The sequence below is a fragment of the Plecotus auritus genome (genome assembly GCF_963455305.1).
Source record: "Plecotus auritus genome assembly, chromosome: 2".
Taxonomy (NCBI): Eukaryota; Metazoa; Chordata; class Mammalia; order Chiroptera; family Vespertilionidae; genus Plecotus; species Plecotus auritus.
The window spans coordinates 16,796,823-16,820,899 of NC_137771.1; the positions used below are offsets into that span (position 1 = coordinate 16,796,823).

General features: G+C 52.3%; 1 protein-coding gene across 4 annotated transcripts in view; it reads left to right on the top strand.

Annotated features, from left to right (window-relative positions):
• Positions 1–24,077, top strand: part of RPS6KA1 (ribosomal protein S6 kinase A1) — a 40,102-nt gene that overhangs the window by 9,220 nt on the left and 6,805 nt on the right. For 2 of the 4 annotated variants that reach the window (XM_080657901.1, XM_080657902.1), the window contains 15 exons: positions 7,286–7,402; positions 7,659–7,740; positions 9,778–9,858; positions 10,030–10,109; positions 12,029–12,135; positions 12,872–12,909; positions 13,379–13,521; positions 13,926–13,996; positions 14,312–14,400; positions 15,365–15,429; positions 15,665–15,767; positions 17,208–17,338; positions 18,401–18,526; positions 18,720–18,809; positions 19,178–19,336. In XM_080657901.1, coding sequence (XP_080514027.1) covers positions 7,286–7,402; positions 7,659–7,740; positions 9,778–9,858; positions 10,030–10,109; positions 12,029–12,135; positions 12,872–12,909; positions 13,379–13,521; positions 13,926–13,996; positions 14,312–14,400; positions 15,365–15,429; positions 15,665–15,767; positions 17,208–17,338; positions 18,401–18,526; positions 18,720–18,809; positions 19,178–19,336 — 1,482 coding nt within the window. Of the gene's footprint in view, positions 1–4,422; positions 4,554–6,244; positions 6,454–7,285; positions 7,403–7,658; positions 7,741–9,777; positions 9,859–10,029; positions 10,110–12,028; positions 12,136–12,871; positions 12,910–13,378; positions 13,522–13,925; positions 13,997–14,311; positions 14,401–15,364; positions 15,430–15,664; positions 15,768–17,207; positions 17,339–18,400; positions 18,527–18,719; positions 18,810–19,177; positions 19,337–24,077 lie in introns of those variants that run through there. The other 2 variants (XM_080657903.1, XM_080657900.1) reach the window with 2 other exon arrangements.

Consider the following 24,077-nt stretch of genomic DNA (forward strand, 5'->3'; position numbering starts at 1 on the left):
CATGTCTGCACAATCTCCTCCCACAAAGTAGCTGCCCAATGAAGAACCAGGATGTACATATCTTGGAGCTAAGATTCTGGGGTTGCAGCTTTGGGGATGTTGGTAGTAAGTACAGTTTCTCATCCCAAGAGATAGAGTGGCTGGTAGGGAGAGGACAGGAACTTACCCAGTCAGGTAACCTACATTTAATCCCAAGCCTATGACTCTAGCTCTAGAGTAGAAAATTCTGGGGTGGGGTGATGAGGCTGGAGATGGAGAGTGTGGGGAGAGCCTCGAATGCCACTTTAAGGAAGAGAAAGAGCTTAACACACACTTGGCACCACACTAGAAACTTTCCCTTTAGTTTTCACAACAGCCCTGGAGGTAGATATTGTTAATAATCCCATTTTACAGATGAGAAAATGGAGGCCCACGGTCACATAGGTGGTAGGCAATGTAGTCAGATCTTGCTTGACCACACTCTCCCAGCCCAGGAAACACTCAGTGCTGAAGAGGAAGAACATTGGGTCCCCATGACCCCCAAGTTCCATTATTCCTAGGAACCTCCTCATCCATCTTCTCTGTTGCCCCAGAATGTCACAGTATCCCCAGTGCCCACTTCTGGGCTCAAACACCAGGGGGCGCTTAGTCTGTGTTCATGACCTCATCACTTTGAGTAGTGGAATGAGCTGGCAAAGAGCTGGTGTATCATTTGCTTCATCCAACTTTCAGGGCACCCTGCTGTGCCCCTGGGGAAACCCAAAATGAAATCAACATCCCCACCCTCAGGGACAGGTGGATACAGAAAAGCCATGTGATGGGGAAGAACATGACTGTAGGCATGCAGAACTTCCATTCTGTGCCAGGCCCCATAACGGGCAGAGAAATGACCACCTTCCAGTGCCCACATTTCTCTCAGTAGCAGGGTGATGTGAGCATGTCAGTGGCATCTGAGCTTAGGACTGAGCGTGGACCAGATGGACAATCACTGCCAGGGATGGCAGAGGAAGAAACATTGGGTGGGCTGTAGGGTACCAGGCCATCTTCCCTATAGAGCTGGCATTTGGCTGAGCCTCAAAAGGCAGGATTTGGGCACTTGGAGAGAAAAGTGGGTCTTCCAGCTGGAGAAGAGGTGGGAGGGGGACTTGGGAGTCAGGCATTCTGAGTTCAGAATCCTGCCCCTCTTTCCTGTTTGCCTCATAACCTTGGGTGAGGGGTTTGCTCTGAGGCGCAGATGTTTTTCCTGTACGAGGCTATCCAGAGGAGGGCATGGGATGTGTATATGTTAAAAAAAATCTAACAAAGTGTGAGGCACAATGTTGGTGTTCAATACTTATTTTATTTTATTAGTTTCAAGCAGAAAGGGAGATTTGGGGTTTAGCAGCCATAGTGTGGACAAAAATCTATGGTGAGAGCTCCCTGAATCTTTTCAGTACCCAGGGTGCACCTGGTGTCCTCAGGCACACTGGGGTTCCATTCATCCTCCCTTCTCTCCTGGGGGTAGACTGGGCACCCAGGCCCCCTCCCCTGGCTATCTCCGGAGCTGGACCCCTTTGAAGTGCCTGTGGGTCTATTTTGAGAGCTGAGCATCTCCCCCCTCCCCTCCTCTCTTCCTGTTTATGAAACCCTGATCCCTCCGGATCCTCTGGCTCCCCTGGCTGGAGCTCAGGCAGGATGTGACTGTGGACTTTGGGGAGCCTCAGGTGTTGGGGGGAACTTCCCTTAGATTGGCTAGGGCAGGCTAGCCCACCCTCCCAGCACCTGGGACCCTGTGGCAGGGCTCTGTCCCTTCTACCTGCCCAGAGGAGACGCAGCAGCAGTAAGACTGCCCACTAATCCAGGGAGTTCTGTTGACTGTGTTCCTCTGCCTCTGTGGCCCATTTTGCTTCTAGAAACAACATCTCGTTTTAACCTCTGTTTTACCGAGGAGGAAACTGAGGCTCAGCTAGAGAGAGAGTTTGCTTGGGAGCGCTCAGCTAGTGAGTGAGCAGTTCTTTTTTTTTTTAAATATATATTTTATTGATTTTTTACAGAGAGGAAGGGAGAGGGATAGAGAGTTAGAAATATCGATGAGAGAGAAACATCAGCCAGCTGCCTCCTGCACACCTCCTACTGGGGATGTGCCCGCAACCAAGGTACATGCCCTTGACTGGAATCGAACCTGGGACCCTTCAGTCTGCAGGCCGACGCTCTATCCACTGAGCCAAACCGGTTAGGGCGAGTGAGCAGTTCTTAACTTCCCTCCCTGCTCTCCTGGCCTCAAGCCTCTTTTCACCCCGGTCTCTCTACATGATGTGCCCTTTTTCCCCTCCTCCCTGCCTGGCCGACTCCTGTTCCTCCTCAGGGTTCTGCTGGGCTGCCCCTTTCTGGAAGGTTTTCAGACCTCACCCTGGCAGATAGACACCACCTCTGGGCATCCGCAGCACCTAACTGTCGCTCTGTCGCCGGCTGTTGTGTTTTGTTATCATGTATTTATTTTTTGGAGCTACCTGAGATCAAGGCCGGCATCTGCCTCAATCTGAGTGCTTCCTAGTGTGTGGTTCCTGACCTGGGGATAGAGCAGGGGGCCAGGAGCTGTGGGTGATGTCCACATGGGAGGCTGCTGGCTGGCCTTACAGGGAGGGCAATGAGGAAATGCTGAGGAATGTAGGCTTTGGAAGCAAACAGACTGATTTTGCTGTTAGCTCTCTCCATTTCTAACCATGTGGCCTTGGCCAAGTCACTTTCTGAGTTCAATTTCCTCATCTCTGAAATGAGAGTAAGTAAGACACAGGGCAGAATCCACACCAGCAATGATTGAAGGAAAGAACAGTCTTACCCAATAAATGCTCCATTTATTGGAGGCACAGTTCTCATTGTCACTCCATGCCAGTCCTGGCCTAGTACCTGAGGCCAGCTCCCCCATCAAGAATGCCTGGAAACTATGGAACCCTCCTCACCTGCCCCGAGGCATGCTGGGAGACAAGTTGGGGGACATCTGTCCTACCAGAGGGGCAGTGCCTGGGAGGCCCTGCCGATGCTGCCCACCGGGGAAGGGGCCAGGGGTTGACAGGTAGGCTGTGCTGTAGCTGGTGGAGGGAGGCCCAGGGTGAGAATCCTAGGGACCAGCGATCAGGCGGGGTCTCTGGTCTTCTCACCCAGCTGCCTTGTGGGAGGAAGTAAATAGAGGAAGTATCTATGGGGGGAATGGGGCAGGGACCCAGGGATGTGGTCTGGTGCTTGTCCTACCCCTTCTGCCATCCAGAGGCCTCACGGGCCCTGCACAGAGCCTTCAGCGAAGGCACTTCTGAGACTGCTTCCTTCCTGTTGCCCCTTCTTGTGCCCTGCTCGCCACAGATCATCTTCCTTTGCTTCTCAGGGACTCGAAGGTTGGGGAGCCTGAGGGCTGTCCCAACCTCTAAACTCCTGCCTGAAGAAGCTGGGGTGCAATGAGAAGCCTCAGTCTTGCCAAAACCGGTTTGGCTCAGTGGATAGAGCGTCGGCCTGTGGACTGAAAGGTCCTGGGTTCGATTCCGGTCAAGGGCATGTAACTTGGTTGCGGGCACATCCCCAGTAGGAGGTGTGCAAGAGGCAGCTGATCGATGTTTCTCTCTCATCGATGTTTCTGACTATCTATCCTTCTTCCTTCCTCTCTGTAAAAAATCAATAAAATATATTAAAAAAAAAAAAAAAAAAAGAAGCCTCAGTCTAGCTAGGAGGTCTTTCACAAGCCCAGCAGGCATCATCAGACTGTTTTATCGGAGGCCTGTGAGGACTGGAAGGGGAAGTTTGTGTGTAGTGGGGGTGTGTTTCCACATAGGGGATGTCTGTGGAAATCGTTTCCGATAACGGCCTGTGTGTCTTTGTGTGTGTGTCAGTTCCTGTGGGTATACTGGGGTGAGTGATGTGGCAGGGTCACGTGAAAGGGGGCTGGGCCTGGTCAACCCCTGCCCCAGGCTGCCTGCTCCTCATCTCAGACCTCTGTGGGTCCTTGCCAGGCCTTTGCCCCCTTGCCCATCCCAGGGCCCTGGACTGTCAGGCTCTTCAGGGCCGGGCTGGGTGTGGCGGTGCCTGCTCTTGGGCTGTCATTTTGGGTGGGCCTAGCCATGGATTGGTCACTATGGGGGAAGGGGTGTCTGTGCTGTAGACTGGGACACTTAGAGCCCATGGCTTGCTGACCTCTGCCCCTCATTCTCTCAAGGAATGTTTGTGAGTCCCAGGTGCCCACTGTGTCGGTGCCTTATCACCTGTGACTCTGTCTGAGTTCCAGTCTCCCCTCCTTAGGATTAGAGGAGACAAGTAGGGGTGTGTCCCTGTAGGGGTGTGTCCCTGCCCCCTCCCCCATAGTCATGGGCTTGGTGTCTACAGTGTTCCCTCCTCAGCAAGGGAGCCTGACCCATCTTCTGTCCCTCCTCCCTGCAGAGGGGGAAGTGAGAAGGAGGGGGTCAGGGACCCTGCCTTCTGGGCTAGGAAGGCTGAAAAAGCAGAAGTAGGGGGAGTAATGGGGCCCTCTTGCCACCAGCTTGAGCCCCACCATGCAGACCCCGGCAGCTTTCTCCAGAGTTGAGAGAGACTCACTCTCCTGTCCCAGAAAGGTGAGCGGAGGGTTGGCCTGACTCCAGCAGTGTCTGTCACCGTAGCTCTGGGCAAGGAATGGGTTTGGGGTAGCTCTGTCCCCTGGGGTTTCCGGGTGACTGCCTCTGCCTTCAGGGAGTGTTCTCAGTCACAGACAGACAGACGTGGAGGCTCAGGGTGGGATGGGCAGGGGTTGCTGTGTGGCTCCGCCTGTCCCACCCAGGGTTTTACGTGGAGCTGATTAGCTTGCAGCTTTTTGTGACTGTTCAGTGCACCATGATGATGGGGTTGGCCTCTGAGGGTCAAGACCTGGAATGGGAAGTTCCCAGACTGACCCTAGTACTGAGGGAGGGGCGGGCTTGGATGAGAGGACATGGCTCTGGGTGATTTACCTACCCACCCTTTCCTGGCACTTGAGGCCTGCCAACCGCAGGCGCATCAATAACCAGGGGAAGGACTTGGGTTCTGCCACCACTTCACGTTGCGCCTGGGTGAGTCACTGTCCTCTAGGCCTCAGTTTCCTGTTCCTAAATGGGCATAACAGCTTTTGGGGTATTTGGATCAGAGTCAAAGTCCTCAGATTGCACTCAGATGGTCCTCTCGGCCCACTGCCTTAGTTCTGGTCCCCCCTCAGACATGGAGGACCTCAGAGATGGGTCTGCCACAAATACTGGACTGTCCTCCCAAGTGCTAGGGGTTTGCAGGTGACATCCTCTCCCCCAGGCAGACCAGCAAGAACCAGAGCTCTGCCTCTGAGTCCAGGGTCTGACTTTCTGAGTGTCTGGGTGTCTTTCCTGCCTGTTGGGCCTCACTGACCGGCTGTCTCTGTCTGCTGCCCACTTGCCTCTGTTGTTGGGCTCCTGTCTCTGTCACTGCTTGGTGAGGGCCTGGCTTTACCTGTTGGGTACATGTCACGTGTTAGATGTCTGTTGGATCATGTCCTCTTCTGTTTCTGCCTGTTGAGTATGTGTCCCCATCTGTCTCCACCTGTTGGCTGTAAGTCCCCATCTGTCTCTGCCTGTTGGGTCCCCATCTGTCTCTGCCTCTTGGGTTCATGTCCCCATCTATTTTTGCCTCTTGGATGGGTCCCCACCTGCCTCCACCTGTTAGGTGTGAATCTCTGACCACCTCCGCCTGCTAGGTATGAGTCTCTGTCCACCTCTGCCTCTTAGTTGTGAGTCACCTCCTGCCTCTGCCTGTTGGATATGTGTTCTTCCTACCTCTGCCTACCCATCCCTGCCTGCTGGGCACGTGTGCCCTCTGGTCTCTGCCTGTTGGATGCCCACATTCATTAATCTTCACCTGTTGGGTGCCGGTCTCTGTCTGCTGGGTGTCCCTCTTTATCTGCCTCTACATGTTGGGTGCCTGCCTTTGCCTGTTGGGTGTCCCTCTTTATCTGCCTCTGCATGTTGGGTGCCTGCCTCTGCTGGTTGGGTGTCCTTCTTTATCTGCTTCTACATGTTAGATACCTGTCTCTGCCTGTTGGGTACCTATCTGCTCCTCAGCAATTGGGTTGGCATGGGTCTTTCCCTTTGCAGGCCGCAGGGAGAATAGGGTGGAGGGCCAGAGGGCAGCCCTCAGGCAGTGGGGGAGAGAGAGAGAGGAAGGGAACGTGGTGGAGGGTGTAGGCCTGGAACTAGGAAACCACAGGCCCTGAGTGATTGGTGGCCCAGCCCCAGCCCCAGCCCCCGCCCTCACCCAGCACATCCGCCTTGGGCCTGGCCACCTCCAGGCAGCCCCGGAGGCTGCCTGCTCCTGCCATGGTGCCTTGGCCCTGCTGGGCGGATGGAGCAGGATCCCAAGCCGCCCCGTCTGCGGCTCTGGGCCCTGCTCCCCTGGATGCCCAGGAAGCAGCGGCCCAGGATCAGCCAGACCTCTCTGCCTGCCCCTGGCCCTGGCTCTGGCCCCAGGCGGGACTCGGTGAGTGTGGCCGGATGAGTTGTCCTGACTGAGGCCCTTGGAGCAGGTGCCCAGGCGGCCAGTTTGGCCTCAGCTGGGCTCTCCTAGCCCAGGCCTGGCCCTGCTGGGTGACTGGACTCTGCCCAGACTGGCTTCCTGGGGAAGTGAGGAGGCACTTCAGGACTCCAGGGTGACACCGGAAGGTTGGAGGGACGGCAGAGGGTCCTAGAACAACCGTCGCCTGGCAAGGGGTTTCTGGTAGATTTGTGTGAAGGAACTTGGGGAGGGTGGGGCACGGAGTCTCTGGCCTTAGCTCCTGCCCACCCAAATTGGCATTTACTGGGTTCGTCTCTGGTGACTTGTGGGTCCCTATGTATCTCAGCCTTGTCCTTCTGGCCAGTGGAATCCCGTCATCCATCCTGTCTAGGAACAAAAACCCAGTTCTGCCAACCCCATATGAGAACAAACCCTACTTCCTATTGTGGCAAAACCAAACCCTTTACGGCAGGGGGAGGGGAGGACCTGAGGCGGGTCTCTGGGCCTCAGCCAGAACCTGGGGTTGGCTCAGCGTGGCCATGTCTGGGCATCCGTTTGGGCCCGAGCAGGCGGGAGCATCAGGAGCAATAGGAGCAGTGCCTCACCTGACCTGCACCTTGAGAGTTTGACCCTCCCTGGCTTTTGAAGCCTTTTGGTATTGATGAATCGGGAGGCTGGTCTCGTCGGGGCAGTTGTCTGTTAGGGCCTGCAGGGCCCTGTCTGCTGAGGTCTGCTGGGAGTGGACTTAGAAGGGTGTCATGCCCTGTGCTTGCCAAGATGGGGCTCACCGTGCCCACCAACTCTATCTCTCCATCAGGATGAGGGCGTCCTCAAGGAGATCTCCATTACACACCATGTCAAGGCTGGCTCTGAGAAGGCTGACCCGTCCCATTTTGAGCTGCTCAAGGTTCTGGGCCAGGGATCCTTTGGCAAAGTGAGTCCTGAGCCCACACCTGGGAGGGCAGCACTGGTCATGTCCGGGGTGGGCATGAGAGCTCACCTTGGGGCTCTGAGGACCAGAGGGCAAGGGTGGATGGGTCTGAGGGAAGATGAGAGGTCACCTTAAGACCCAGGGAGGGCAAAAGGTCAACATGGGGCTCAGGGAAATGAGAAGTCAGCCTGGGACTTGGAGGATGGGAGCTGGGCCATCCCCAGCTTCTCCTCTGCGTTTCCCACAACTGCCTTCTCAGGTCTTCCTGGTGCGGAAGATCACCCGGCCTGACAGCGGACACCTGTATGCCATGAAGGTACTAAAGAAGGCAACACTGAAAGGTGAGTGGAGGGCCCTGGCCAGGGAGCTTGGTTGGAGCATCATCCTGATGTGCCAGGGTTGCGGGTTCCATCGCTGGTCAAGGCGCATGTAGGAGTCAGTGGGTGCGTGAATGGTGGAGCAGCTGATCGATGTTTCTCCCCCTCCCTTCCTCTCTCTCTAAAATTAATAAATAAAAATTATTTATCCAGGCTGGGCACAGGATCAAGGGAGACAGACCAGCTCTCCAGGGCCTTGCGTCCGATGGAGGAGGTCAGCCACCCCTTACCCCACACCCCACCTTATAGAAAAGACAGGGTCCATTCAAAAGAAAAGACTTCCGGGGTTAACGGCATCCCCTCTCCCGTGCCCCACACCAAGTGCCAATGACCATAACTGAAGGCGAATGTCTGGAAAGAAGCAGGTGGGCGTGCCGTGCGTCTGTGGTGGGGCCTTCAGATATCAGCGTCAGGTCGCTTGGGCAGAGCCCTTCTGCCAGCATAGTTACTTCGTGGTGTTAGGGGAGTCTGAGGGAGAGCTCTCGGGTGGAGAAGAGTGTGAGGCCGCGGAGTGGGTAGGATAGGTTGAGTCAAAGCAGGGGCACAGAGATGGATGGCAGAGAGGTTCAGAAGGGAGCCCGAGGCTAGAATTCCAGGACTTAGGAAGGGCATGAGGATAGTTGGTACGGGCTTTGGGCTGGGCAGTGACTCTTTGACCAGCCTGGGGGCCAGTGTAGCCACCGATCAGATGCAGTGGGCCTGGGGTACGGGGGGCGAGGGGGTTTGGAAGTGTTAGCCTTGGGGACATTACAGTCAGTGTTAGTCTTGCGGCCCATGAAGGGCTGTCTGTGGGATGATGTAGCTTTGGTGCCCCAAGGCCAGCCTGCTAGGGTGGGAGTCATTCCGAGGAGGGATGGTGGGGGCCACATGAGAAGAAAAAGATGATAAGACTTGGTTCCTGCTTTGAGGGGGCTGGAGAGGCCGAGCAGCCCTGCCGTGCGGTGTAATCGTTGCTGGGACCGGGCATCTCAGCGAAGGGGGGTCAGCCTCCTGCAGTGGGGGGAGGCTCACATAAAGAGGAGCCATTTGAACTGTGCCTTGCAGGATGAGTTGGGAGTTCTCCAGACTGAAAAGGGGAAAGGAATGGGACCCCAGGAAGGAGGAACTGTTTGCCAGAGCTATATTGTAGGGGCGGTTTGAAAATGTAAGGCGTGTTTGGGAAACAGTGACTGGACTAGTTTACTCCAGCGTGGTACCTGTCATGTCTGGTGAGGGAAACAAAAACATTAAAACAGCGTGAGAGGTGCTCTGAGGGGAAAGCAGGGCACTGCTAACTCAGCTAGGCAAATTCAGGAAGACTTCCTAGAGGAAGTGAGGCCTAAACTCAGTCAAAGAAGAAACTTGATCAGAATTGCCTAGGGACCTTTTTTTTAAAAATATATTTTTATTGCTTTCAGAGTGGAAGAGAGCGAGAGAGAGATAGAAACATCAATGATGAGAGAGAATCATTGATTGGCTGCCTTCTGCACACCCCACACCAGGGATCGAGCCCACAACGTGGGCATATGCCCTGACCAGGAATTGAACTGTGACCTCCTGGTTCATAGGTCGATGCTCAACCACTGAACCACACCAGCTGGGCGGGACATTTAGTCTTTAAAAAAAAAAAGTATGTAGGGACTGTCTGCTCAGACCCATGAGTCTGAATTTGAGGCCCTAGGAATCTGCCTTTATAAGTAGCTCCCTAAGTGACTATTCTCACCAGCCCCAGACTGGCATTGGGGATTTTTATGCCAGATGGAAAGGGGGCTAGTGAAGATACCCTGGGGGGGCCCTTGGGGCAAAGGCAGAGGGCACACAGAGGAACGGGTTGCTCAGACTGGCTGCTTGAATCGCCCTTATGGAGCATGGTTGGAGATGGGGCCAGAGTGTTGGGCAGGGCACCAAGGGCCCAGCCCTGGGCACTGCCATGAAATGTGAAGAACAGGAGGAAAAGAGAGCCCTTCTTAGCCAGGGGCTAGGAGTAGCTAGACTTGATGACCTCCTTTCTCCTCCTGCCAGTGCGTGACCGCGTTCGGACCAAGATGGAGAGAGACATCCTGGCCGATGTGAACCACCCATTTGTGGTGAAGCTGCACTATGGTGAGACTGCAGACCTTCCTGAGTCCCACTCTACCTGCCCGCCTTTGCCCTTGCCTATGGGCTGCTGTCTTCCCTGTACATTGCCAACCTGCCGCCTGGCATGCCAAGGGAGCGGGGGGCAGAGCAGCCGGGCCCAGCTGGCACCACCATTGCCTTTTCCCTTCTCCCCAGCCTTCCAGACCGAGGGCAAGCTCTATCTTATTCTGGACTTCCTGCGTGGCGGGGACCTCTTCACACGGCTCTCCAAAGAGGTGAGCTTGCACCCCACTACTAGAGGGCCCCAGGATGGAGCTGGAGGAACAAGGCTCCCCTCCCAGGGCTCTGTGTGGCCTGGACTTCCCCTGGGACAGAGTTCACACTCTCAAAGCCTCTGGGAGTTTTGATGGGTTGGGGAGGATCAGGCCTTGGATCTGATGCCACCGCAATGCTGGGGAGCTCAGTGTGGCTATTACCTGTCCCCCTCCCTCCCTCCATTCTTCCAGGGCTGCCTTGGGATGGGCATTGAGAACGGGAGAAGCCCAAATTCACCCAGAAAGCTAGATATTGTAATGTTACATACCATGTGTCAATCAAAAGGATTTTTAACTGACCTAAAACAATTGTAGCCAGGTATAAAAATGGCCATTAGTACAATTCAAACTGTAGAAGAGAACCAGACTTTTAATTTTTAAAATGTTATTTTAATGTTTGAATAGGTGATACATTTATATGATTGAAAAGAAAAATATTCATTGAGAAGTCTTCAGCCCACCCCACCCCCTTCACCCCACATAGGTAAACATTTTTTTAAAAATATATTTTTATTGATTTTAGAGAGGAAGGGAGAGGAAGAGAGAGATAGGAACATCAATGATGAGAGAGAATCATTGATCGGCTGCCTCCTGCAGGCCCCCTACTGGGGATCGAGCCTGCAACCCAGGCATGTGCCCTTGGCCAGAATCGAACCTGGGACCCTTCAGTCCGCAGGCCAACGCTCTATCCACTGAGCCAAACCGGTTATGGCCGTGGTCAGCAAACTGCAGCTCGCGAGCCACATGCGGCTCTTTGGCCCCTCGAGTGTGGCTCTTCCACAAAATACCACGGCCTGGGCGAGTCTGTTTTGAAGAAGTGGCATTAGAAGAAGTTTAAGTTTAAAAAATTTGGCTCTCAAAAGAAATTTCAATCGTTGTACTGTTGGTATTTGGCTCTGTTGACTAATGAGTTTGCCAACCACTGGGTTAGGGCAATAGGTAAACATTTTTATTGGTTTCTTATTTAAGCTTTCCATGTCTCTTTGGAAATACACACCATTCTGATATATGTTCTGAACCCCAACCCCCACATTTTTACATAAAAAGTACTATTCTGGCCCTGGCTGGTGTGGCTCAGTTGGTTGAAGTGTCATCCAGTACACCAAAAGTGCACCGCAGGTTCGATTCCCAGTCAGGCTACATACCGAGGTTGTGGGTTTGGTCCCCGGTTAGGGTGCATACGAGAGGCAACCAATTGATGTTTCTCTTTCTCCCTTTCCCTTCTTCTCTCTAAAATCAATAAACATATCTTCAACGAGGATTTAAAAAAAAAAAAAAAGGAACTATTCTGTAATACTATTCTGTACCTTGCTTTTATTCAAGACTAGAGACCCAGTGCATGAAATTCGTGCATTGGTAGGGTCTCTAGTGGCTGGCAGCAGCCAGCTGGGTACTCCTGCCCTTCCCCCAGCCACCTGCCACCAGCCAGGGCCTCCCTCCCTTCCCCCAGCTGCCTGCTGCCCCTGGTCGAACTCCTGGAAGAACTCCTGGTCGAGGGGACAATTTGCAGACTATGCTTTTATTAGAGAGGACAGTATATCTGAGAGATCGATCTATATCAGAACATGGGGAAACTTCTTTTTGTAGTTTATGCTGCACAGCACTGGATCTGCAGGGAGAGGCATTACTCCCGTCTATTGCTTGACCCTTGGGCTGTTTCCAACCTTTTGCTATTTCCAAGCAATGCCACAATGAATGACGTGTATATTATTCATTTCACACCTCGAACCCCTTTATAAAGAGCAGGGTGGATGGTACTGGGGTCTCTTAAGGGTCCTCCTCAAGGTGGACCCTCAGGACCAGGAAGCTGCTGACTGCCCAGTGCCCCAGCTCCTGAAGAAGAGGCGATCCCAGCTGAAATCCCCTCCCTCCTGTTGCAGGTTATGTTCACGGAGGAGGACGTGAAGTTTTATCTGGCTGAGCTGGCTTTGGGCCTGGACCACCTGCATAGCCTGGGCATCATTTACAGAGACCTCAAGCCTGAGAAGTGAGTGCAGCTCCAGCCTCACCCTGGCCTCCCTGGGGAGTGCAGAGGCAGGCCCTGGGGCCTCTCCTAGGACAGGGCCACCCCAATGGGCATGGGTGTGACTCTCCCCAAGAAAGTTCCTGTCCCATGAGCTGCCCCGTGAATGGGTCGGTACAGTGGAGTGGTGGTGGCAGCAGGCTTACCTTGGGGGCTGTCTAATCACTAGTGTTGCCATAACCAAGGGCCAGGCACCTCCATGAAAGTACATTGCCTATCTTTTTCCTAATCCAGGATGACATCTAAGATGCTACCATTAAAGGTCATTCCTTGATATGGCTTCTCTAGAATTTTCCTTAACATCTAAATATCCTAAAATGGTAACTTGGGAGTCAGGGGTAGGTGCTAAGGTGGAATGAGCTCTGGCTTTAGAGTTAGTCAGACCCAAATTCAAACCTTGTCTCCACCACATACTAGTTCTATGGCCATGGGGAGTTCCTTAGCCTCCTTAAGCCTTAGTTGCCCCTTTGTTAAAATGGGGCAGTAATAGTACCTACCTCACACAGTGTTTCAAGGGTTAGCAAAGAAGGTGGGCAGGCAGTACACCTGCATAGCACTGCCAGCACCCACCCCACCCACCCATTCATCAGATGCATCTGGGTGGATCACCTCTGGGCCCACCCCGGCAGCCCCCATGGTGTCATCAGAACCCATAAGGAGCCGCAGCTGAGGGGCCCTGACTCTTCTCTCTTCATTACAGCATCCTTCTGGATGAGGAGGGCCACATCAAACTCACCGGTGAGTGGAGGGCACCTGCCCCCTCAGGTCCCAGGGGAGGGCAGGATGGGCTCTTACTGGACTTGGGCTGAGTGCTAAGGATCTGTTTTTCCTGAGAGGCTATGCCAGGCACTGAGATGTGGTCAGAAGCCCAGGTCCCAGACTTCGAATGGCCTGAGTTTGAACCCTAGCTCCCCATTGTGCAACATTGTGCAAGTCTCCCATCCTCTCTGGGACTTAGCTAACTCTTTTTTAAAAATAAATTTTTATTTATTTTAGAGAAGAAGGGAGAGGCGGGGAGAGAGAGAGAGAGAGAAATATCAATCAGTTGCCTCCCATACCCACCCCGACCAGGGCCCTCAGTTTATTCTTGAATGTCCTAGGGGTGATGTCCTAAGGCCTCTGGGCAGGGAAGCTGGGGGTGCAGGGGGTGATGGCAAAGAAGGCAGGGGTGGCCTAAAGATGTGTCCCCTTGCCCTCCTTACCACAGACTTTGGCCTGAGCAAGGAAGCCATTGACCATGAGAAGAAGGCCTACTCCTTCTGTGGGACGGTGGAGTACATGGCCCCCGAGGTCGTCAACCGCCAGGGTCACACCCACAGTGCAGACTGGTGGTCCTATGGGGTGCTGATGGTGAGTACCAGGCCATGGTAAAGTATCCGACCCAGGCCTCAGGCCTCAGTTTCCTCATCTGTGCAGTCAGGGGATCGGTGGTCTTTAAGGCTCTTCTGTCCTCTCATAGCCAAACTGGCCTTGCCCTTCACCCAGCTGCAGTTCCTTTCCTTGGAAGGATTCCAGGCTTGTCCTCACCTGGGTGCCCCAGCCCGGGACTGGGCCTCTCCCCAACCTCGGGTCCCTAACACTGCTCCTGGTGTTCTGACTGACAGAGGGGAGAGGGACAGATACAGTTTTGATCCAGGTGAACCTCTAGCAAGCCAGCAAGAATCCTGGGAATGGAGCTCAGTGGCTTGCATGGAAGGAGGTGGGGGGCATGGGAGATGGGGACCAGAGCCTGAATGGACCCTTGTCTTCTGCAGTTTGAGATGCTGACGGGCTCCCTGCCCTTCCAGGGGAAGGACCGGAAGGAGACCATGACGCTGATTCTGAAGTAAGCACCAGCTCCTTCCTGACCCCTCAGGGTCTCCTCACGCCTGGCCCCAGTTTGGGGGCCACAATAATACCCTAAATGTGCCTCAGATTCCCCCATTAAAGAGACACTCCTCTGGGTGAAGCATTGTGCTTTCCAGGGTCCCTTGTTCATCCACCAGGGCCTGTGGGAGGCGAATCCCAGAATTCTCTGGGAGGTGAGCTAGTGGATGGATTGTCTGGCATTAGCTGGAAACTAGACCTGGACAAAAGTGGGAGGGGAGATGGGGCCTCTGGGGTGGGGCTCAGCCCTGATGAGACCCGGGGGCTGTTTCAGGGCGAAGCTAGGCATGCCCCAGTTTCTGAGCACGGAAGCCCAGAGCCTCCTGCGGGCACTGTTCAAGCGGAATCCTGCCAACCGGCTCGGTAAGCAGCCCCAGCTCAGGGGAGGGGAGCGGGTACAGCTGCGGCCTAGGCCACGGGGCCATATCTGGGGCTGAAAGGGACCGTTGTCCTTTGTGTAGGCAGACAATGCTGCTGGCCACCCTCCTTTTTGGCTCCATGTGTGGTATTCGGGGCAGCGGGGTGACCTGTGTGTAGGGGAAGGCAGGAACTGAGTCATCCCCACTCCCCCTGGGACAAGGACAGAGGCCCCCACACAGCTCCTCGCCAAGGCTGCTGGCACAAGAGGAAGAGCATGAGCTCAGGCATCAGAAGGCTCAGGTTCCAATCACAGCCCCATGCCAGGTCCCCACTGCCTGGTTTGCAGTGGTCTCTCCATAAATATTTGTTGAACAAATGGGTGCCATTTATGAGCTATGTGACCAAGGTAGTTGACTTCACCTCCCAGTGCCCCAGGTCCTCGTCTTCAGATTGAGGATGATCTCAAGCTCTGTTGACTAAATGAAGTCACATGAATGTGTCTGGTATGTACTAGTTGCTCAATGTATCTTCGCTCCTGGGTTCACCTGAATCATGAACCAGGTCCTTGGGATTGAATGGAAGGAGAGCCTGTCTGGTGACTGACAAGGGCAATGAGATTAGAACAACAGAGATGATGCCTGGCATGGGAAGGAGGTAGAGGGCCTCTGCAGATCTTGGAACAAGTCCAGCCTCTGTCCTGTGTGGCCTTGGGCAAGTTGCTTAACCTCTCTGGGCCTTCCTTCTGTTATCAGTCACATTAGAGCTTGATCATAAGGGGCCCCAGAAAGTGGAAAACGCTGAGCGGGCAGTAGGCCTTGTGGTGGCTGGGTAGATTTGGGGCAGGGTGAGCCCATCCTCCCCAGGGCTCCCAGCGGACTGCTCCAGCTGCTGGTTCCAGACCAGTGAGGTTGCTCGGTGGTGTCTGGAGGTTGAACCATCTGCAGACCCCTCATCTGGGCTCTTTCAGGCTCCGGCCCTGATGGGGCAGAGGAAATCAAGCGGCATGTCTTCTACTCCACCATTGACTGGAATGTGAGTGTCACCCCATCAGGGCTTTAACTGTTGGGGGAGGGGCTTCTACTGACGAAGGCCATAAATGTGGAGCAGGGGTGCCAGCATGGCCTGGGCAGCAAGGGCTGGCCTTCCAAGGGCAAGCACTTGTGCCCCTGTCTGCATAGCCTGTGCTCTAGGCCTGTCACCTCTGCATGGGGCTCCCAGCAGGCTGTGGGGGTGCCATGGTGACCGGAATGCCCACCCCACTTTTCAGAAGCTGTACCGTCGTGAGATCAAGCCACCCTTCAAGCCGGCCGTGGCCCAACCCGATGACACCTTTTACTTTGACACCGAGTTCACATCCCGTACACCCAAGGGTGCGTCCCTTGCCTGATTTGTCTTGGACTGGTACAGGACGGGTGCAGGGGTTGTAGGACTCTGGCAGCGCAGGTGTGTGGGCGGGCGGGCGGGTGGGTCTCTGACTCTCTGTCCCCGTCTTGTTCTGCCTGACTCTCCCACTCCGGGCTCTGTGGGCTCTTTGTGTCTGGGTGAGGGGGTGGGGAGAGTGGGTGGTTAAGGCCACAATAGAAAGGTCAGGACCCCTGCCCCGGGCATCTGCCAGCCCACTGGGAAGACCAGACACATCAGGCTCACACTCACGTCAAGGGTAAAGAATCTGACGCAATGTAAACAAGGTGGAGGTGGTCTGGCAGAGCAGAGGGGACCGCGCCCACAGGTCAGGGGCAAACGTGGGGATCTGCTTTGGCTACTCTGACTGCCAGGCCTCCGTGTATTCATCTGGAACATGGGTTTGGCCACAGGTCCACTCAGTTCCTTCTTTCCTTGTCAGAGCCAAGGGCTTCTGGGAGGAAGTTTGGTAAACCCTAACATTTTGCCCAGTTATTGGGGCGGGGGCAATGTTAGTTCTGGAAGGAGGTTTTAGCAGAAGGGGTGCTTTTCTCACTGTGCTTGTATATCTCTGATGATAGGGAGCTTAGCATTTCTCTGAGCACTTTGTCCCTCTTTCTTCATTTATATGACAAATATGTACCTAGTCTCTACTGTGTGCCAGCCATGGGGGCGATTGATGGTGAACAGGACAGATTCAGGCCCTGCCTTTATATGGCCCAGACTCTAGTGGGGGGAGAGATGTAAAAACAGCTACTGGGCAGTGTGACAAGTGCAGCTTAATAGGGGTGAAGGGCTAGAGGATCAACCTCAAGCACGGCTTCTCCAAGGAGAGAGTGGATGAGCTGAGCCTCGAAGGATAGACAGAGAGTGAATTATGCATTGAGAGGGAACAGCATGCACAGTGGCTGAGCGTCTCCTTTAAGGATCTGAGAAGTCTGACCTGCTGAGCTGTGGAGTGAGGGAGAGGAAGCTAAGAGCACAAGAACCTGAGGAGTTGGACTTTTTCTTGCGGGCAGAGGGGAACGTTTGAAGGGAAGGGTACAGGGATAGATTTGTGGTCGGAACCATCTTTCTGGCTGCTGCACAGAAGATGGACCTAAAGGAGCAGTCCTGAGGCAGGGAGGCCAGGAGGAGGCATCCAGGAAGGGATGAAGGGTCTCGGCCTGCACTGGACACTGGATGTGGGGGGGTCTTTTATCCTTGTGTATCAGGGCTGGGCTGGTCTAAACACACATGAACAGATGGGCTGGCTAGGGGCTTGGATAAGGAGTTCTGTCCTACCCCAGCTCCCACCATCCATGGCCAGCTGCTGAGGCCAGCCTGAGAGCCCCGTAGTCACACTTTGCTGGGCTGCCTCGGGATCAAGGGCACCTCCTCAGGCTCACATCCCCTTCCTACCCCTGTAGACTCCCCTGGCATCCCCCCCAGTGCTGGCGCCCATCAGCTGTTCCGTGGCTTCAGCTTCGTGGCCACCGGCCTGATGGAGGATGACGGCAAGACTTGGGCCACGCAGGCACCACTGCACTCGGTGGTACAGGTGAGAGGCCAGGAGGCTGCTGCCCAGTTGTCCTTTTCCACCTCAAAGCCACAGGCAGAATGACTGAGAATACAGGCTCTGGAGTTGGACAGGCCTGGGTTCAAACCCCGATTGCCACTGTGTAGTCACTGAGCTTCCAAACCTCCTTGAGCCTCAGTTTCCCCATTTGTAAAAACAAGGATGACAGCAATGATATAAATTTTCTGGCACAGCCAGGGACGTGGTAGGGCCTGAATAAGTGCAAGGGGGTGCCCAGGCTGGTGGTGCTGGGAGGTGGCTGTGAAGTCCCCAACAGGGATGGGGAGCAGGGGCCTCATGTTGCCTCTCACTTGTTACCCATTTGCACACTTTCCCGGCTCCGTGGAAAATTTAGAATTGAAAGGCAAGAATGCAGGCCCTGGAACTCATTGCCTGGGTTCAGAACTTTCAAGTGAGGGACTTGATTGAGACACGTACCCTCCTGATGCCTCAGTTTCCTCATCTGTAAATGAGGGTGATGATAAAAACTTTCCATAGGGTTGTGAGGATTATATAAGTTGATATGTATAAAGTTAACATAACTATGTAATTTATTATCCAACTGGACATCTTTGTCCAAGACGAATGTTAAACCAGACTGGATGTGAGAACAGCAGGCATAAACCAGGGCTGTCCAGGGGCCGTGTGGTCACCTGGAAGAAAGTGCCTAGAATAGTATCTGCCACACGCTAAGCATTATCGAAGCATTTGCTATTATTAATGTCTTGGAACTTGGGGATATCTTATGAGGTGGGCTGTGACACCCCAGAAAGGGAAGGCAACTCACCCCAGGCCACAGGAAGTGGCGGCTCCTGCATGCCTCTCAAGCCTACCCACTTCTCAGCGTAGGAGCCAGTGAGTGTGCCCATCATACCGTATAGGTCCAGAGAGGGGCAGATTCTTGCCCAGGGTCACACATCCAGCATTCTACCCCAGACCTGGCTGCTGCCTGGTACCACCTCCACGGAGCCCGGGCCTCGGGTGCTGGGGAATCTCCCCTGCATTCTAAAGCAGAAGGCCCGCCCACCTCTTGGTCTCCTGCAGCAGCTGCATGGGAAGAACCTGGTTTTCAGCGACGGCTACATGGTAAAGGAGACGATTGGCGTGGGCTCCTACTCTGTGTGCAAGCGCTGTGTCCACAAGGCCACCAACATGGAGTATGCTGTCAAGGTGGGCCTCCCACCATGTATCTGGGCAGGGGGGCGGCGGGGGAGGGTGGCACAGAGGCCAATGTAGCCTTTGCCCTTTGGCAAGGAGGGTTGGAGCCTGAGGCTCTGGGTGGGGGAAAGGTGTGTGGCTGGACGCTAGGCCCTGCAGTGTGGATGCAGGAGGAAACGCTGCTACATGCATCCTTTTCCCTCAGGTCATCGACAAGAGCAAGCGGGATCCCTCGGAAGAGATTGAGATTCTTCTGCGGTATGGGCAGCACCCCAATATCATCACTCTAAAAGATGTGAGTGGGGGTCCTTGAAATGGGTGAGGACTGAGGCACTCAACTCTAGGATTTGTCTCGGGTCTGCCATTCTTTTGACTTCTGATCCTCCTCTGCTCATGGGAGAGGGGGGACCCTTGGTGCCTCTGGCCTGCCTGCACCCCAGGAACCCTTCACTTCAGACTTGGGCATTGTTTGAGAGTTTTCTGCCCATCAGGAGATAGGTACCAGCGTCTTCTTGTCCAGGGAGGAAAGAGGCCCAAATATCCGAAGGCCCTGAGCAGAACACATGCTCCGCTCATGTCATTCTTTCCTGGCCTGGTGAACAGTGACCAAGGGGTCCAGTCCTGGCAGTGAGGGGAGGGGTCTGATGGCACGGTTTTTGGCAGGTGTACGATGATGGCAAACATGTGTACCTGGTGACAGAGCTGATGCGGGGTGGGGAGCTGCTGGACAAGATCCTACGGCAGAAATTCTTCTCAGAGCGGGAGGCCAGCTTCGTCCTGCACACCATTAGCAAAACCGTGGAGTATCTGCACTCCCAGGGGGTAAGTCTGTGGTAGGGAGCACCGAGTGGGGGGGCATACTATCAGCAGAGTACATGACCTATGGACTTGGCCCAGGCAGTGGCAGTCTTCAACAGCCAGACAGATGTAGTGGGTGAGTGGATGGATGGACAGAAGGGAGGGAGCCAAATTGTGAAAAGGAACATTTATCAATACCTACTACGCTCTTTCCTTACATTATCTCCATTGATTTTCACAAAACCCTATGGTGCTGTTATTGGCCCACTTTACAGGTTAGAAGCCTGAGGCTCAGAGATGTGAACTTACTTGCCCAAGGTCATACAGCCAGGGAAGAATGGAGCTAGTATGTCTGGCTGAAGATTTGGATGGGGGAGTTGCAGACAGGAAATGGTTTTTTGAGTTAGGAAGCAGCAGGGTCACTGTGGGGGCGCTCAAGGCTTCAGGGAGGTGTAGCTGGCTGTGGTTTCGGCTGCTAGGACAGAGGAAGTGGATGCAGGAGGAAATGCTACTGGAAACACAGCAGGAGCTACCGAAGAGGTGGATGTCCCAACAGTAGAACTTGGCCTTTATCACTGCACAAGGCAAAGATAGAAAAGTTCCTTGTAGTGTATTGAAGTCAAAATAGAGTTAGCATGAATTTCTGGAGGAGATGATGTTTTAGGTGCTTCCAGTCAGACAGTGTGGGGGTTAAGAATGCAGGCTCTGGCCCTAGCCGGTTTGGCTCAGTGGATAGAGTGTTGGCCTGCGGACTGAAGGGTCCCAGGTTCGATTCCGGTCAAGGGCATGTACCTTGGTTGCAGGCTTCTCGCCGGCCCGGGCCCTAAACAGGTCAGGGTTCCTGCAGGAGGCAACCAACTGATGTGGTCTCTCACATCGATGTTTCTATCGCTGTGTCTTAACCTCTCTCTTCCACTCTCTCTAAAAATCAATGGAAAAATATCCTAGGGTAAGGATTAACAACAACAAAAAAGAATGCAGGCTCTGGAATCCAGCTGGCTGTGTTTAAGTCTTGTGTGTGAGGTTGGGAAAGTCTCACCTCTCTGATCCTCTCTCACCTCTCAGCTGCAAACTTCCAATAACAAGACATCCACCCCACAGGGTGGAGGTGGCATGAAGTGCACTGCACTCAGAAAGTCCCATGGTCCAGTGCAGGCCAGTGGAAGAGTCCATGTAAACATCAGGGGGAAATAGGACCAGATCGTTGCTATGCCTTTTTTTAAATTAACTTTATGTTATAGAAATTTTCAAGGCTATACCAAGGCTATACAAAACTAGAAGAATAGAAAATGAATCCCCAGATACCCATCACCCATATTCAAGAATTATCAAGATTTTTCTCGCCTCGCCGAAACCGGTTTGGCTCAATGGATAGAGCGTCAGCCTGCGGACTGAAAGGTCCCAGGTTCGATTCCGGTCAAGGGCATGTACCTTGGTTGCGGGCACGTCCCCAGTAGGGGGTGTGCAGGAGGCAGCTGATCGATGTTTCTCTCTCATCGATGTTTCTAACTCTCTATCCCTCTCCCTTCCTCTCTCTGTAAAAAATCAATAAAAATATGTTTAAAAAAAAAAAAAAAAAAAAGATTTTTCTCGCCTCCTTCCCTTCCTTTCTTTCTATCTCCTTTCCTCCCCTCCTCTCCCTTTTCTTTCTTTTGTTCTTCCTTTCTTTTTTGTTGTTACTGATGTATTTTTCCAACTTTTTATTGAGGGAAAAGCTCAAACCTATAGAAAAATTTTAAAAATAGTATAATGAAAACCATTTTCCTTCTAGTTTCACCAGATCTTAACAGCTTGCTACATTCTCTCTCTCTCTCTCTCTCTCTCTCTCTCTCTATATATATATATATATATATATATACACACACACACATTTTTTTAAAGAGTGCATTTGAAAGGAAGTTGCCAACTTTATGACCCTTAACCCATCAATACCTGTAATTAAAGTATTCTGTGCATGAGTGTTGTCTCAGGCATGAAAGGGTCACAGATTCGATCCCTGATAGGGGTGCGTATGGGAGGCAACCGATTGATGTTTCTCCCTCTCTCTCTCTCTCCCTCTCCCTTGTCTCTCTCTAGAATCAATGAAATAACACACAAATATCCTCAGTTGAGGATTTAAAAAATAAAATAAAAATAAAGCATATCACATTATCTTTGTTATGTATCTATAACTCTAAAAAAGGCAAATATTTTCTTTCACAACAGCTAACAAAATGGATGGTTACTTGTTCTCACATAGTACCCAGGCAGTGGCAGTCTTCAACAGCCAGACAGATGTGGTGGGTGAGTGGATGGATGGAAAGAAGGAAGGAAGGAAGGGAGGGAGCCCCCTTTCTTATGCCACTGTCTTGTTGAAGAGGCCAAGTTCTACTGTTGGGACATCCACCTCTTCGGTAGCTCCTGCTGTGTTTCCAGAAGCATTTCCTCCTGCATCCACTTCCTCTGTCCTAGCAGCTGAAACCACAGCCAGTAGTGAGTCTCTCCACTGGCTCCGAGTACAGATATGTGTTCCCTATTGATTGTCCTTCTAAATACATCTTTTTGTGATTGGTTTATTGGAATCAGTCTCCGCAAGGTCCACACTTTTTATTCACTTATTATATCCCTTAAGTCTTCTTTCTAAAACTACAATGAAATTTATACACAGTAGATCTTTTATTTTTTTATTTATTGATTTGAGAGAGAGAGAGAGAAATACCAATTAGTTGTTCCACTTATTTATGCAATCATTGGTTGATTCTTTTTTTAAAAAAATATTTTATTGATTTTTTTAACAGGGAAGAAGGAAGGGATAGAGAGTTAGAAACATCGATGAGAGAGAAACATCAATCAGCTGCCTCCTGCACACTCCCCACTGGGGATGTGCCTGCAACCAAGGTACCTGCCCTTGCCCAGAATCGAACCTGGGACCCTTGAGTCCGCAGGCAGACGCTCTATCCACTGAGCCAAACCGGTCAGGGCCATTGGTTGATTCTTGTGTGTGCCCTGACTGGGGATTGAATCCACAACTTGGTGTATTGGGATGACACTCAGCCAACTGAGCTACCCGGCCAGGGCCTGCACACAGTAAATCTTAAGTCTACAGTTTGATGAGTTTCGTTAAATGTGGGCATCCATATAACCTCCACAATAAAAGCCCCTTTTCTTATGCCGCTGTCTTGTTGAAGAGGGCACTCTTATGTGGAATGTGCCTGTTTGCTTCCTTGTGGCATCATTTTAACTGTTTCTCTGTTGTCTGCATTTTCTATAAATTTTAAGTGCTCAAATATCTTACTGAGATTCAGCTCCAGCTTCCTTTTGGGAGCAAGGAGCTAAAGGACACTTCATGGGAGGTGTAGTGTGGCATCACTTCCTGAGCAGCATGTCATGTTGCCCCATTAGTCATTAATCAGGTCAGGTGGTAACAGCCTAGGAATGGTGGACAGGTGGCAGCAGTGGGTGGGACTGACGATAAAGACCCTCAGCAACCTCTCCCAGAATGGTTCCGTCCTTTCGGGATCTCAGCCTGAATAAATTATCAGGGTTTGCAAAAATGGCAATGTCTGCTTCTGTCTAGTGTATTAGGGCGGGTTATTTTGTAAAAAAAGAACTTGACCTCGTAACCAGAGCTTCAGTTTGGTTACCACATGTACTGTTATGGTCATGTCCGAAGTGGTTTTGGTTTTTGAAATGGCCAGTTTCCACAGACTAATATTTAAATATGGCAGGTCAGACAGTAAACGCTTTGACAAAGTTACCCTCAAGAAGATTTAGAAGACAGGGCCGAAGCAGTGAGTTTCTAGTGGGGTCAGAATACGGAAGGTCTTTCTAGAGTGAGAGCTGTTTCCAAAGTAGTGAGCCTCTCTGCTGGCTCCAAGTGCAGACCACCACTCGGCTGGGGGTGTCTCCAAAGCTTCTGGCCCTTTCCGAAAACCAGGGGCAGATGCCAAGGAAATGGGAAGTTCTTGTTGAATCTAAATATGGAGGGAGATTCTCTTGGCTGTTTACATATTGGCAGCATCTGTGGTCTAGAAGCTGGGAATCCCATACGAACCGAAGGATGGGAAGGGCATAACTGGGAGCAGGGTCCACGGGGATCTCTTACATCTCCATTGAAATATCACATAAACGTACATTATGTACAAGTCAGTACATTTTCTTCAAAAAGTGAATACCTCCTTGTAACCAGTTCCCCTTCCAGTCCCTGCCCCCTCTCCAAAGATAAGCATTCTAAGCTAACTTCTAGGAGCTTAGATTAGTTTTGCCTGTCTTTGAATTTTAGACAAACATGCTCTTTGATATCTTTCTGGCTTCTGCCACTCAGCATCCTCTCTGAGATTCATCCACATTGTCGTGTGGCTGCAGTTTACTCATGTTGTGTAGTTTCTACTGTGTGAACAGACCATGATTTAATTGTGCAACCTACTGTTAGTGGACAGGGGGTTGTTCTCTTGCCAGTTTTTGACTGTGACAAATAATGTTGCTGTGACATTCTAGTACTTGTCTTTTGGTGACCATCTTTTTAATCATAGCCATTCTAGGTGTGGGGTGGTATCTCATAGTGGTTTTAATTCGCATTTCTCTGATGACTAGTGAAGCTGAGCACCTCTTCATGTGTTTATTGCGTTTTATGAGATGCCTGTTCAAGTCTTTTGTTCATCTTTAAAAATTGGGTTGTCTGCCTTTTTTATCCTCTTTTGTAATAGTTCTTTGTTTAATACATGAATCCCTTTTAAGTCTCTAGCTTCCCTCATATTGTTTCTGTAAGGGCCCAGCGTGCCAGGGA